A 15,397-nucleotide genomic window follows, 5' to 3' on the forward strand; every position below is an offset into this window, starting at 1 on the left:
TCTGACTAGTAATTTAGAGCTGAAGGAATAACCTACAACGACTACAACTAGATCTTTTCTGTACTGCGAACACGAAATCACTTTCCTCCAACCCAGAACTGAGTAGTTGCTTCTGAGCTGGACGTGCAACGGAAAATCGGATTAACAGTACGATAAAATCCAAAGTTGTCCTCGTCATCTATCACATCACCACTCAGCGTTCCGTCGAAGTCGCAACCATAGTCGAGAAAAGAGGTGTCTATGTGAAGAGGGACCCAACCTTTTCGATACCAGGTCGCTGCCGTGCAATCCGTACACTCATTTCCCCGGATATTGACAAGCTCATATTTCCGACAGCTGCCTGTCACCGAGGGTATGACTCTGATGATGTCGAAGTCTTCAAATGAAGCTCGCAGGTAATCCCTATATACCGTACCGTCTGTGTTGTATCGGCAAGTAGCTCGCCAGTGAGTCGACTGATCTCTGAGCCAAACAAGGTAATACCGTGGAATCAAGTACGCCTGCCAGTTTGGGGCATCACCGCTGACTACACTTGAATCAGAGTAATCGTAAAAGACCACACCACCCTGTGAGACAAAAAAGGTCAAGCAATGATGACTGGTACGCGGTGCATAACTCATGAAATGTTTTTTCTTTGCTCAGTTGGTTCATTTTAATTGCGAAAGAAAATAACTACCCTATTACCTCGAAAAGGTTCTTGTTGGCCAAACTAAATGACTGGATCAAATTCCAAGCAAACCCGGGCTCTGAATCAAAATCACAGAAAACTTGGAGAGTTTGATTGCTGTCATCTTCAATGGTATATACTCCAGACTTGTCGGCCCCAGCTGCTTTGTAGTCATGACAACTTCTTTTCAGCTGAATCTCGCAGTGTTTTCCAGCAAACGGTACCGGACATGAGCAGTTGTACCGAGTGCTCGTGGGCTCACAGATTTCATTGCAGACTCCTCCATTGAGGCAAGAATTGTTCTCACAGCAGCCATTGGTGCAAGTGCCTTCAATAGCACATGATGCCTTGCTACTGTGAATCTGTTAAAAAAAAAAAACAATTTAGTTGAAGGCTGGTTTTTACTGGTCACAAGCATATCGTAAGCACAAGCAACCTCGTTCCCAAGGTCTCTCTCACCGGGAGAGAGAAGAGAGACCCTGGGAACGGGACCAAACAAAACAAAAACGAACACACTCATTCTTCACAGAGGGTACTGAAGGGGGGGGGGGGGGGGGGGAGGGTATAAAATCCCATTTCCCAGCCCTTATTTTGCCCAAATTCCAGCCTTTTGTTTTTCCGATTTTCCAAATCCCAGTCCCAGTTCTATTGTTTATTTGTTTGTGATTCCCAGTCCCAGTGACCCAAATCCCATTTCCCCAGTGAAAATTTGCCCAAATCCCAGTTCTCATTTTACCTTTTTAGACCCCTCTTCACAGTAATGCTGTTCTCACTGGAATCGTCGAGGCACAAGCATAAGATAAGTATAAGCACATGAAAACAAAATAGTTCTTTCTTTTTGTGCCAACGCTTATGTTTGTGTCTCGGTGTTTCTTAGTGAGGACATCATAAGAAGAATGCATGCGTGTGTTTGTTGTTCTTACGCACTTATGCTCGTGCTTAATTATTCATTGCTTTATATAATAAGCGGTATTACTATAGTCTTAGCACTTTCTAGAAAAAAAAACAGCATTAATAATAATGTGCTATGCCTAGGTTTATGAAAGGGTTACCATTATCTATGGAAGGTATATACTTTTCCCGTCAAATATGGTGTATATTTTCTTGTGACTGAATACTCCTTATTTTTATTCTTAAAATCTAAACAGCGAACGTTGCCACATTTTAGTAGAGATGATAATCGTCAAAAGGCGTCGCTTTGTACGTTTGTGATTAATTGGTAATTTCCAATTATGTCTGTAACCATGGGCATACCGGTAAAATTCCGGTTATAAGCCCCCCCGGTTATAAGCCCCCCCCCGGTTATAGGCCCATCATCCTGGAAACAAAAAAAAATACATCCGATTATAAGCCCCCCCCCCCCGGATATAAGCCCCCCTCTACCGGACGACAGTACTGAATAGGGCTAAATGTTGCTTTATTGTGCGTTTTTAGCTCAAAAACGTATTTCCATCAACACTCGCGTGGCTCGTTTCGAAACGTTTTTTTCATTCCGCTTATAAGCCCTCCCAGATATAATCCCCTCCGCTAAAAGCCCACCCAAAACCCCTTACGAAGTTGTATAAGCCCAGGGCTTATAACCGGAATTCTACGGTATACTATAGCTATAAAAGCTTGTGTATCACTTGTATAATTACAGACAAAATTGCATTCCACGCAGTCCCATTGTCTAATCTAGTTCTCTAACATCGAAGCGATCAATTTCCCCCGGGGGAGGGGTACTTCCGTAAATTTTGGATAGGTGTGTGCCGCGAAGGTTTCTTAAACCCTGACCCTATTTAAGGATGAAGAAAACGAAAATTGATACCATTTTAAAGGCCTAAACTCGAAAAATGACACCCTTAACAAAAACTGAAAATGGCGTGAACCGGTCAACTCTATTTCGTTTCTGTAACATTTGAAGTCAACTTATACTTAAACGGATAGTTCAGTTTTAACAGAGCATTTCTTTTTCCTTTAGCTAGACGTATACGCACTGCAATTTTAGCTGATGCAATTTAGGTTCCCTCTGTAAGGACACGGGGAACACAATGTCAAAAGAGGCAAAAATGACACCCTATTTAAAGATCGAGAACTTTAAAAACCATTCCTTTCCGCAGCACTTACCTATATAGCCCATACATGGGGTGCCCCCCCCCCCACCCCCGGGACAATTTTACCCATTTTTTTTTCAACACCCCTGCAGTGCTGGAATGAACACTTATAGGAAGACTGGTTTCTTTTTTTACCAAGAACAGGCAAAAAATAAACAATTACAAAAAAGAAAATTGAAAAACGTAGTAACATCAACTCATGATCTCGAATTTGTTCGCAACAATTAAACGGTGCCAAACTAATATTTGTAGTCAGACGGATTGTTTTTCCTGTTTTAAAATTATGTTTTCCTTGACACGACAATCTGAACTAGCTTTTTAGATAACCAAACATAAATAACAAATTAGAATTAACTCACCTCCCTTCGTAAGACATAGTAACTTGACCCTGGTAAATGCTTGAGAGAGGTATCGTTGGTAAAATGATTTCCTTCATTTAACTCGCAGTATTTTTCTTCGTTGTTTTCCTTGTAGTTGATTGACACACATCGACAGTCCTGTGTACACCAGGTGTAGCACTGAACTGGGTTTAACACGACGGAACTGTGAAAAACATGGCCAACAAACTCTGAGTCTTTCACCGCATCTCGATGTATATCAAGGGAAATCTTTTCGCATGTTCCTGTGAGACATTGCCCCTTAACCTGGAAAATTGTAACGAGAAAGAAAACAAACTTTAAAGCAATCATGTCAGTTGATCTACATTGCACTAAGTATTAAATCAGCACTGGGAACTCCTTCCACAAAGAAGATAAATAAACAGCGTTGTATCCTACTCCTGATTGGTTAGTCTTGATGTAAATATCCGATCAAAATTCTTCTTACTCCAAGCATAGAAACTAGCAGTATCACAGAATATTATTACCGAGCTTAAAATTGACCATCTTTATTATTTATTACACACTTGATGATTTCGACATTGCTGATCATAGCAGTATGCAGGACGCGTGTCACACATCAACCTAGTAAAATGGCCCAGCTTACAACGAATCTCTCGTAGCTCAGTTGGTTAGAGCGCCCAACCGCTATCTGGGAGGCCATGCGTTCGATTCCCGTCGGGGACAAGTCGGGGACTCAGATTTTTTCTTTGTCCCATGCTCGTGTCATGTTGAACACTTTATCTTCAGTAATTAAATGATATTGTTATGCTTAGTGTTGTTTTGTATGTATTTTTTGGAGTATGCACCTGTAATACATGTTCCAAAATCGAAAATGCTGTTATTATTGCGATTATACTTTGTGCCCTTGGCCTCAATAAGTTTTCTTCAGTTCAAGGTCAGCGATAACTTGAAAAACATCGATACAAAAGACCGAGGCCCCTCACTAGAGGATAAATATTGTTTCCACAGGCGAAATTGGTCAAATTAATAAAATTTGCGGTTGTTGATATTTCAGACAATAGTACAAGGGAATGATTACAAAACGTCAAATCCCACATTATGTAAACTATTATGAGAAAGAAAATTCAAACGCAATAACATAGACGGCACCCCACTTTTTAGATGGGATGTAGGTTGTTTAGCCCCCAAGTCGATTAGCCCCCAGTCTGCTTGCCCTAAATCTTAAGTCTGTAAGCCCTCAGTAAAATGATCATCCTGCAATAATTTTTTTTTCTTTTAGCCTTCTTTCACTGTTTTTTCCATTTGTGATATGACAGTGGCTTTCCTGAATGTTTTCAGTCGAGTACACAAACCGAAAAACTTAATTGAACGCAAACCAAACAAAATCAACTATAAAAGCAGCCTATACGACATGGTGAAACTGAGGTAAATCAGTTGATGTGAAAGTGGAAAGGTAAATTTGGATAGAAAGGATTATATATTTTCTCGGCATCAGTAGAAATGTAGTGATATTAACACTTCGAACTTATAAGAATTTCCGCGTTTTACATCAAGCAAAGCAAAGCTTCACTTGCTTTTGCTTTCACCTACTCGAGCAGTCGTATAAAGTCCGCTAAACTTTGTATTAACTATCATATTCATCCCGAGTTACCAGTGAAGAATAGTTAATTGACTTAAAGGACAAATTTTAAGTGGCAACTTAACTGGCAAATTGGTAACTTATCTGGGAATTTACAGATTGGGGGCTAAACATCCGGATACCGGGACTACCTTTAGATGACGACACTTTTCAACTTGCAGCACAGCTGAAATTAGCGTAATTGAAGTTGCGCAACTCAATATATGGTTTTGAAAATATTTTACTCGGTCAGAAAATTTTATCAGCTTTTTCGGTTCGTTGCATGGAATTGTGGTAACGACGTTGTGTATATCTGAAATAATGTTTCACATTTACGTTGCCCATGCTTCTAGTTTTACAAAACACAAACTACAGGCTTACCAACCTAAGCCGTTTGTGAGGTCACAGCATACCCATATGAATATTCAAATTTCTTGTCTAATTGCTATTGTACATATTAAAGCTTCCTAAAATCGGCTTTTACGGCTTTTTTTTTAATAATAATGTGAAGTAGAAATATATTCGCATTGTTTAGGTTTGATTTTATGCCGTTCTCTTGGCGATTTGAAGCGCGCGAGAGCTGTTCTAGGAGTTTAAGTTTTCGACTCGTGTACAGAATACAAATATTTACACAAGGCATGCAACTTCGACATCGAAAAATCGGGTACCGCCTCTGGAATGTAGCCGAAAAACATTTTTTTCTAAACTCGCTTTCATCGGAGATGTTGGTAAAGGTAAAGGTAAGAAAGAACAGTCTTCGAACTATAATCTGGCCTAATTTGAGTGTCGTTGTTCTTTTAAGAGGTCTTTTAAACTAGCTGGAATATCAAGTAAGTTCGTAAATTTGCCAATTTACGATGATCTGTACCACCTACTTGGACAATTTATGCAGTTTCCGCTGTCAATATTACCTATGCCCTCTCCCGTTCGGAACTCACGACGGCGAAGCCGAAGACAACGTAACTAGGAAATTAATTTGTACTCGCTATTACGTGGATTTTTGGAGTGATCTAACGAATATAAGTGTGAAGAAATGTTTATATAATTTAAAACATTAGAAGTTGAGGTGCAAATTAAATTTTCCAGTTCACGTTGTCTTCGGCTTCGCCGTATTTCTTTGGGGTACCCCAGAGGACGTTTTGTAGTGGAACACGTTTTGCTTTCTGGACCTTTCTGGGGAGAGCATAGCTGTAATTTTGACAAATTTCAGCGAAAATTGCATAAGTTGTCCAAGTAGGTGGTACAGATCATCGTAAATCGGCAAATTTACGACCTTATTCGATATTCCAGCTAGTTTAAAAGTACAACAGCACGAACTGATTGTACCCAAATTAGGCCAGACTATAGTTCGAAGACTGTTATTTCGAGGACCAAGATCTCCGAAGAAAGCGAGTTTAGAAAAAATGTTTTTTTTCGGTTACATTGGTTTCATAGCTTTTAAAATACTGAAAACTTACATGTAATTTTGCATATTTTAGCAGAAAAAGGACTACACTTTTCGGCTGTGTAGAGCAGAGTTATCAGCTAGGTCCTAAAGTTGAAAAATTCGCTTCTAAATCAAGGTCATTTTTCAACCTTCGTTCGATGCCGATCAGCAGAATGGTCATTATATTCTTGATTTCGCATTTCCAGGTGAATCGAGGGAAAATTTGCTACCTTTTTAGAAAACTAGAAATGTTTATGAACAAATTGATATAAAAATTGTTGGTGTTCGATGCGAATAAAATATCTGACAGCGGCCCGAAAAATGACTATTTTTGTAGTTTTTCAGACGTTGTGGCGGGCCCGAACTGCCCCGAAGGGGCAACATATTTGATGGCTCCTAACGCAGCCAGAAAATCATTTTGAATTAAACCAAATCTGTTTAAGTTTTAGCCTCGGTAATGTCTTTCAGTCGCTAGAGTTTCAGGCAAAATTATTTTTTGGCGTGAATTTGAGTGGGTGTTTTTCAGGAAGACGGCCTCTTAAATCCCAGGGCCTTGTGATCGAGGTCCGGTTGTTTTTGTCAATTTGAGGGATGCAAATAGAATGGAAAGCAACAGTACCGCGTTTGAAATACAAGGTGGAGTGGGGATCCTCCGAACGGAAAAAGATGGCGGCGGCTGTTTCACCACAATACCTTGCGAACCTTACACAGCCAATAGGGCACAAAGACCAGCCACATTTCTGCGAAACAATGGTCGTCCTTGTAATAACATTGCCATTACAGGGTTTGAAAAGTTAAAGCTCTTATGTACGTTTCCATGAGCGTTTTTAGCGTTTCCGAGCGCTAGAAATTACAGGTAAATGTACCAACTTTTTCGGTACAGTGGACTGCACTGTAAGAACGCATGAGTTATTCGTGAAATGGGTGTTGTCAATGTGTATAGTGATTCCTCGCTGCTGCTCCCTTTTCAATCGCACCAACCCCACGCAAGATAAGAGGAGTGAAGGCAACATTAGAAAAAATACGGGTCGATTAAATTTAACCCTGATGTTTTAAAACCACAACCAGACAACATATAATAATACCAAAACTTTTAACGAGAAAATCACACAGTCACAAGCTTAAACCGTTGCATTAGTTATCAATAAGCTTGTTAATTGCGTTTTCTTCAGAGGACTAACAATAATAAAATAAGCAAAGTTCATTTCTAAACAAAAAAGTGGACAGCTCAATAGAATCGTGGCCACTACCACTTATTCTTGTTCTTATTCTTGTGTTTTTTCTTTGGCTTTGGTCGCCATACTGCTTTCTTTGGCGCAGGCGGTAAATTGGCAGCAGCTATCCTGTCTTTGCGAGCTTGCCTGTAAAAGAATTAAAGCAATTTAAGTTAAGAGAAGGAAAATTGTGCGTTGACCATGTGCATGTGGTTTTGCATTTGCCAAGATCGATCTATAATATTCTGAGCTAATCTAACAACTGACTAAGCCTGCAGTGGTTTTCTTCATTAATGTTCCTAATTATCAAACTTAAAATTCAGGAAAACTGTTACTATAAACCGGCGAGAAACTTTCGTAAACTCTGTAAGTCTTTTAATCTTCAATCAATTTGTTTTTGTTGTTGTTTAGCGGTATTTTAGAAAGCAAATGAAGCATTTCCGTTGTCGAACTTTAAATAAATCTTTTATTCACCAAAATTAAACAATCTTTCTGCTTTTTTTCCTTTCTAAGCTTCGCTCGAATTGAATCAATAACTGTTAAAAATCTCCCGCGAACTCTTTCTACTTTTCCTTAATATTTGGAGGACTGGGGAGAGCGACGAAGGAGAAACTCCAGTGAAGCTCTGACGTCATAGCGATAACAAGCAAGAGTGGAGTCTGGAAACGGGACTAAACAGAACTCACCATAATCGTCGAAAGAAGTTCACTGTCAATGTAACCAACAGGTGAATGGAAAGGAGAGCAACATTCACAACAACAACAGTACACATCATGTAGAAGAAATCTTTCCAGGTCGAGGCAACAATGCGAGCTTGAATGAATTTCATATGGGCTGTTGGGAAAAAATAGTATTTAACTGAAAACTAAACCACTAAACAATGCAAACCAGAAAGAAACAAAATGAGGTTCTTTGAATAGGGGCGTGTTTCCATTATCTTTTGGCTTTATGGGACTCGCCATGTTGTCAAAATATAAATTCTGGCTTCTCGGTAAAAAGGTGAAATCTGTGTCCGAGCCAAGTGGCCCATACAGGCCGGAGCTTATCCCGGTTTCTGTAACATTAAGCGACTGAGAGTATTGCTACTTCCCCCTTGGATGGGATGCCAGTCCATCGCAGGGATTACCCCCCCCCCCCCCCCACCAGCAGCAGTAAATTCGCCGGTAACCATTTATACACCTGGGTGGAGAAAGGCACTGTGAGAGTAAAGTGTCTTGCCCAAGAACACAACGCAGCGCCCCGGCCAGGGCTGGAACCCGGGCTGTTCACGCTAAACATTAGGCCACCCGAGAACCCGAGCGCGCTAAACATTAGGCCACCGCGCCTCCCACCTGGCTTCTCGATAACCAAACTCAATTCCATCACTATGACATGCAGATCAGACTTTGCCAATCTGAATAACGAGCTAGCAAGACAGCTGGCGTATGTTATTGGTGAGAAAAGTGAAAAAAATGGCTATTAAATTCCTTAGTAAGAAAACTAAGCAAGATGATCAAAATACACCTCAGTCCAAATTGCGCGAATTTTAGGCTATTTCTATACTACTCTGTTTTAATTAGCGCGAATTCGAATTACCCTATCTAGACTACAAACAGGTTCTTAACTTACTGTCCAGATATCCATAATAAAACCTGACAACAGCATCAGTCACGTAGTTGCCAGGGAGAAACAGTTTTCCAATCCATTTGAGTCCATTCCATATTTTCTCGGTTACCCATACAAGGCCATGTGACATCCAGTCTACCATCCACGTGTCCCCATTACAGATCCGCTTGACAATCCAAGTTAACCCGTTCCAGGCTTTATCAGCCAGCCAGGTTAATTTTTCGCCGATCCACCCAGTCGTCCATGTGATTCTATTTCAAACGTTTTCAGCCATTGCCTCTGCAATGTCACAACATTTGGTCCATGTCTGTTTTGCGGTTGTCACTGTGAAGTCCCAGACTCTCATCAGGAAGCTTGGAGACCCGACTTGGAATGTTCTGTGAACTTGACATGTGGCATTTCGGGGATATTCAGTGGATTCTTTGAACCTGTGGATCTGACAATAATAATAAGAGAGATGAATGAGAAATCCGCATACTGTGTAAAAAAGAGTGGTATGGATAAAAAAAGCTGTCGCGCATAAAACTTAAACTAAACTAAAACTGAATATATTAGTTTCTTGATCAAAGCTTCACATCAAATATTGGTTGCGGTTTCACGACGGACAAAATTATAAACCTCACTTCAAGAGGGTAAAGTTTAATACCTTTGTATGCTTGGGTGTCCTGATTTTACTGGAAGTACTGTTTAAATATGCCAAGCCTTTGTCATCAATGAATTCGAAAAGAAGTTTAATGTCCACTTTGATCGATTCGATTTGCATCTTAACCACATAATCCTGTAACAAGAGAAAAAAGAAACATCAGCTTATATTAAAAACTATCAATGGTATATTGCAATTCCTGCGTTTTGATTGGTTAACAGGGAATGGTATATGAGCTCATATACCATTGACACAAACATGGTAGCTGATACGCGTCAACGAAAATAGCTGGGGAGCTCAAATATTGCAATTCTTTGGGTGTTTTTAATAAAACAATTATTCCACTCTCGCTTGTTGGATATGGGATCGTTATTGCCAACGAGACGCTACGCGCCTCGTTGGCTATCTACCATCTCATATCCAACGCGCGCTCGTGGAATAATTGTTAATTATTATTATATCAGCAAATTATCGACATCATTGGTAGGTTTGCCCGCTACGCTAGACTTTTTACGCAAGAACACCAACCTTGTCAAGCCAGCTTCCAGAGATGGTCGTGCGTCAAAAAGAAATGAAAAAGAACGCGCGCGCGTGCGTCATGTTCACCTGTGGATATTTCCATGGCAACCGCAGTTGTCTAGTTTTTGGAAAAACGAGACAACTTGATTCGTTTATAATAGTTGAAAACTGCGTAGCGTCTTTTATGCTAGAAAAAATTGTTAATGTTCCAAAATGACGCTAAATGGCGGTATAAAACTGCTCCGACGTTTCGGCAATACTGCCTTCTTCAGGGTGGCACGAAGAAAAATCATTTTTCTTCGTGCCACCCTGAAGAAGGCAGTATTGCCGAAACGTCGGAGCAGTTTTATACCGCCATTTAGCGTCATTTTGGAACATTAACAATTTTTTCTAACTTGATTCGTTTGTCAAATTTCCAATCGTTAAATAACTTATTGTTCTTAAGCTGGCGTTAATTACTTTCCTGTTTTTAGCGAATAAAAACTAGCTGACTTGTTTAGTGAAACAAATATTCATAACATTTTCAAAGAAAAACGTATTCTTTAGATTCGCGGGTTGAAATTTCAGAGTGCGGAAAAAAGAACGAGAATAGTAGAGTTTGAAAACACAAGTAAATCTTACCTTCTCGTTCAGCAGGATACGTAAGATATGATAACAACAAGAAAAACGTCAGCGCCGTTAGAAGATATACAAACTTCATGATCACAAAAAAACTTTTTTCTTCTCGCGATGAACGCACAACTTGTTCGTTCCGCGAAAGAGAGCGAAGTGAAAATTTGACGTCATAATAATCGTTTATGCCGCAGAGCGCGCGGGATTATACAGCTCGTTCCCAGGTTGTTCTCACTGACAAGCTAGTTTAGTGTGTGCTAGAGTTTGTGCTAGAAATAAAGTACTAGTAATAATCAGAGATAAGGAGAGTGCGTCCGACCCAAGATAGGTACACAAGATAAGGCTAGCAAACGTAAACCGAGTTACGCGACTGTTTATATCGTCATACAAATGTGAACAAATTTGAAACGACCGCCAGGCCCGTAGGGTGGGGGTTGGTTGGGGGGGGGGGGGGGTTCGGGGGGTTCGAACGAACCCCCTAAAATTTTTGAAGTCGGCATTTTTGGGCGGTAAATGAGAAGTTCTAATCTTTTGGGCTGGTTAATTGATGTTCGTCTTGCTTTCCATCCTTGTAGTGGCGCCCGCGGCAATCAGAACTAGCGTTTGTTGGCTGGATAAGCAAGCATGCACATTTGTTGTTTTTTGGATTTCTGGACAAAGCTCTTAGTCTTTCTTATAAGACAGTGTGTAACATTGCAAAAAAATCCTAACCAAAATTTCTGAAAGTTATAGAATTACCCCTAGCCAGGGAACAAACAAATATTCTGTACTTGCTAAGACGTGGAACATATTCAGTAGTTGTTTCTAAAATACATAATTGTATAACATGTCAGATAATTCATCATTTTTTCAATTTCTTGTCCACTCATCCACCCTGCATGTAATTTTAATACTTGTGTTTTGAAAACTGTCTAAATGCATCTACTCATTTCTGAACATTTCAGAATTTTTTTAGAATGAAAATTACTTTCCGAAGAGCTAATATTGAAGGAAAATGCATTCCACCTCAGAAAAGATGTCAAAATGCAGGAAATGGCACTTGAGAGAACCTAAATTTGCAAAATTTCCTGGGGGCATGTTCCCAGATCCCCCTTACACTGGCGCCTTCGGCGCTCGTGTTAGCGCCTCCAGCGCTAAAAAAAAAACTCCCAAAAAAAATAGAACAACCCCCCTCAATAGAATCCACCCTACGGGCCTGACCGCGCGTGCAACAAAAAAACGCATCCAACATCACTTGAAACTATCAGTGAAACAATCTCAATCCAAGGGAACACTACCGAAACGTTTATTTTTCAGCACAACTCACAGGGCAAAGTCGAAAACGCAAACCGAAGGGGATTGTTAGATTGAATCAATCTCGTTCCCAGGGTCTCTCGCAAAGAAACTGTGACGTCATTAATTAGCCAACCTGCCACATACCAAGATACATAGAACGACTTTCACTGGACAGCAACGGGACTACACGCTACCACAAGATTAGGATTCGCGCTGTCTTTGTGGCTCAATGTCAATGTTGACGTTGTTGTGACGCAATTAATTGCTTTCTAATGTCTAATCACATGAGATCGAGGCCAACTTGCCACATACCGACATACATACATAAAACGATACACAGAACCACTTTCGCTTGCGCGTTCACAGGACAACCACGGGACCACAGGGATGCGTTCAAAGTAAAAAGGCAAAATTGTATGGATCCACAAGAAAAAAATGCCACTTCAGTGGCGGATCTAGGGAAGAAGCCTGGAATCCTTCTACAAACAATTTTTTTTAATTGATTCCCCCGCTAATAAAATATTTTAGGTGTACACACACGAAAAAGGAATCCCTCTTGATCCGCCACTGATGTTTGGATGTTTGTAGTGTGATACAAAATATACTGTATTTCCTGAGTTAGCTAGAGCACCCACCTTTGATTAAGTGCCCCCTCCCCCTTCTAGAATCATGAGGTATCCTTTTTCAGGTGTCAAAAATAATATTGTATTAAATTGAAGCTGATTGACAAGGGAAGCTTAAAATTTGAAATAAGGACCCCGCCCGTTAAATTTTCGAAAAATAGGTACAAGTAGCAACATTTTTAATCAGTGCTTTTCCCAAGGCTGAAGTTTAGGAATAAGACTGGAATGAATGATTGCCTTAGGGCCTGTTTATATGGAGGAGAGTTGTCCCTGGTAGGAGGGCTACCCTCTCCCCCGAGCTATCTTTTGCCGAGCGTTTATATGAAAAAGTTGTCCCTTTTGACCGAGCCAAAACTTGGCCCTCTCGGTTAGGGCTTTCCACAAGTTGCTCGGCAACTTTTTGGCAACTTTTCATATTTCGAGCAACTTTTTCCCCTTCGAGCAACTTTTTTCCTCTCGAGCAACTTGTTGCATTTTGAGCGAATTTCCAGACCGAAGATATCCGAAGATTATCCGAGTATTGTTTATGGGCCATATGAACGTTTCCGAAGATTTACGAAGTTTGCCGAAGATTTACGAGAAAAATCTGAAGACGTTTCAACTTTCGGCTTTACAAAAACCCCTCTGCAAACATGACGTCATCGATATCTTCACGATTTTTCTCAGTTTAATTTAAGAAATCACGGTTATTCAACAAATTTTCCCCTTAATATGTTACTCCTTTTGCTGTAAAATTGCATTAAACTGCTTAGAAATATTACCCTCAAGGGAAATTAGCATATATTTAGAGAAATTATCTTGATAAGAAGCAGCGTTTTGGATTTTTTGGAGCAACTTTGGAGCAACTTTTATTATCAGAAGCAACTTTTTTGGCTTTTTGGAGCAACTTTTGAGCAACTTTTTGAGAAATTACGAGCAACTTTTTGGGAAATTTCGAGCAACTTGTGGAAAGCCCTACTCTCGGTTCAAAAGACTGGCAAGAGTTGTTTTGAAACATCTATTTTGCCTGCCTTTTTTAAATAAGGAACGCTGAAACATCGACCACGACCATTTTTTGGACAAATTTACCGCCGAATACGATTTCAATGTATCTGCAATTTTGTTTTGGTCGACTGCAGCGTTTGCGCATGCTCTGTATGTGTCAACTTGTCCCTGGTAGGCGAGGCGAAAATAACCAAACTGTTTATATGGAAAAATGTTGGCTCGCTCCCCAGGGTCACCCCACCTTCAAAGCGAGTGACCCTCCACCCAGGGTCACCCTGCCCCCCGAGCCAACTTTGCAATTTCTCATATAAACAGTTCGCAGCTATTTATAAAGAAACGTATGAAAAGCTATCTCGCCCGGGGTGGCTCGGTATGGAGGGTAACCCTCCTACCAGGGACAAATCTCCTCCATATAAACAGGCCCTTACTTGTATGTGGCTTGTGTTTACCACCAGTTCCACGACCTCATTTCTACGCCTTTTAAGTAGACTTCAGGAGGATGTCTAAGGCCTCGTAATGTGTTTTGTTGATGCCTTTTTGCTCTATCGTCCACACTGATATAATCGAAAACGCTCATCGTTTTCATTGAAAACTCAAACATTTAAAAACGCCGTTCAGAGTGGAGACATTTCAAAACGCAGCCGCAAATATCAGCGTGGACGGCAAAAACAGAGGCTTTCGAAAAAACTGAGCTGCGTTTTTGATTTGGGTTATTTCACATTTCTTAGTTAAAATTTTAGCCATTTCTTAGCTGTTAGTTAATTTTAACAAATTTCCGTCAAAAAAGACTCAGTGGAGCCTTATCATTCTATGGGGAACCTCGTGAAATCCTTGGAAATATTCCAGAATAAAAGACCTCGGAATTCTTCGGAAGTCATTGGACGCTTTAATCATCATGGTCACGTCTTTACGGCGTCACGTCGGAAAACCTCGAACGATCTTCGGTTATTCTTCGGGTGACCCTGACTACACAACCTGTTTTGATTCTCTGGATGCCTAAACGGCTTGTGCAATTTGAGAACTTGTTTACACGAACACCTACGTTCGAGTTTTTTCAAACTTACTATCGTGTTTATGTTTTGTGAACATAATTTCTGTTTTAATTGTCAATTTTAAAGAGGGTCTATTAGCCATGTTCAAAACGAGCAGGAGACTGGGTACGAATATTCAATATCGATTGCACTGAAAAACTGGGCCCGCCATCTGAAAGAGCATCCAAAAATTAGTAACTCAACCAAATTTGACAGTTATTGGTTTAAACGCAAAGGCATGGAACTCTTTTAAAAATCGTTAAAATAAGAGAGCTTAGTATGGCTGGATGGACAGCTGTCCCTCCAATCCATACTAAGCTCTCTTATTTTAGCAATTTCTAAAAGTGAACCATACCTATGCGTTTAAACCAATAACTCTCAAATTTGGTTGAGTTACTAATTTTTGGATGCTCTTTCAGATGACGGGCCCAGTTTTTCAGTGCAATCGATATTGAATATTCGTACCCAGTCCCCTGCTCGTTTTGAACATGGCTAATTATACTCTGGCGGTCTGGCGGATAAAGCTGATTTTGAGTGACGGTCTGCTGGTACACTCTTTGGCGGTCTACGATTAAGACATTTATGGCGGTCTCGGTCTTCAGGACAAAAGAAAAGAAATTTGCGGTCTATAGGATGAACAAAGTACAGCGGACTGCGGACTGAACGACCCCTTATAACAGACCATCTTTAAATTTCTTTCTTATCAAGAAAATAATTGTTTACTTCAGCAATCTTGCGTTATGAAT

The 15,397-nt window shown here is 40.3% G+C and overlaps 2 protein-coding genes across 2 annotated transcripts; both read right to left on the bottom strand.

The window, feature by feature from the left end:
- LOC144658519 (uncharacterized) lies at positions 1-3,458 on the bottom strand. The gene is made up of 3 exons (XM_078518946.1): positions 3,120-3,458; positions 685-1,029; positions 1-566 (listed from the first exon to the last, which is right to left on the bottom strand). The coding sequence occupies exons 1-3, from the start codon at positions 3,447-3,449 to the stop codon at positions 78-80; spliced, it is 1,164 nt and encodes a 387-aa protein (XP_078375072.1). The 5' UTR covers positions 3,450-3,458; the 3' UTR covers positions 1-77.
- Positions 3,459-7,391: 3,933 nt separating this feature from the next.
- On the bottom strand, positions 7,392-9,106 carry LOC144657858 (uncharacterized). Its single transcript, XM_078518220.1, has 3 exons — positions 8,968-9,106; positions 8,046-8,193; positions 7,392-7,506 (listed from the first exon to the last, which is right to left on the bottom strand). Exons 1-3 carry the CDS (start codon positions 9,104-9,106, stop codon positions 7,392-7,394), a joined length of 402 nt encoding a protein of 133 aa, XP_078374346.1.
- Positions 9,107-15,397: the final 6,291 nt, after the last annotated feature.

This window comes from Oculina patagonica, chromosome 6 (assembly GCF_052425735.1).
Source record: "Oculina patagonica isolate OP01 chromosome 6, crgOcupat, whole genome shotgun sequence".
Lineage (NCBI taxonomy): Eukaryota > Metazoa > Cnidaria > Anthozoa > Scleractinia > Oculinidae > Oculina > Oculina patagonica.

Excerpts from the sequence above, each read along its gene's own strand:
- LOC144657858 (XM_078518220.1), bottom strand. The coding sequence starts at position 9,106 with ATGGTAGACTGGATGTCACATGGCCTTGTATGGGTAACCGAGAAAATA. Across the intron at positions 8,194-8,967 it reads TTATTATGGATATCTGGACA|CCCATATGAAATTCATTCAA; the intron begins GTAAGTTAAGAA and ends TTTTCCCAACAG. Across the intron at positions 7,507-8,045 it reads AACTTCTTTCGACGATTATG|GCAAGCTCGCAAAGACAGGA; the intron begins GTGAGTTCTGTT and ends ATTCTTTTACAG.
- LOC144658519 (XM_078518946.1), bottom strand. The coding sequence starts at position 3,449 with ATGATTGCTTTAAAGTTTGTTTTCTTTCTCGTTACAATTTTCCAGGTT. Across the intron at positions 1,030-3,119 it reads ACTATGTCTTACGAAGGGAG|ATTCACAGTAGCAAGGCATC; the intron begins GTGAGTTAATTC and ends TTTTTTTAACAG. Across the intron at positions 567-684 it reads CCAACAAGAACCTTTTCGAG|GGTGGTGTGGTCTTTTACGA; the intron begins GTAATAGGGTAG and ends TTTGTCTCACAG.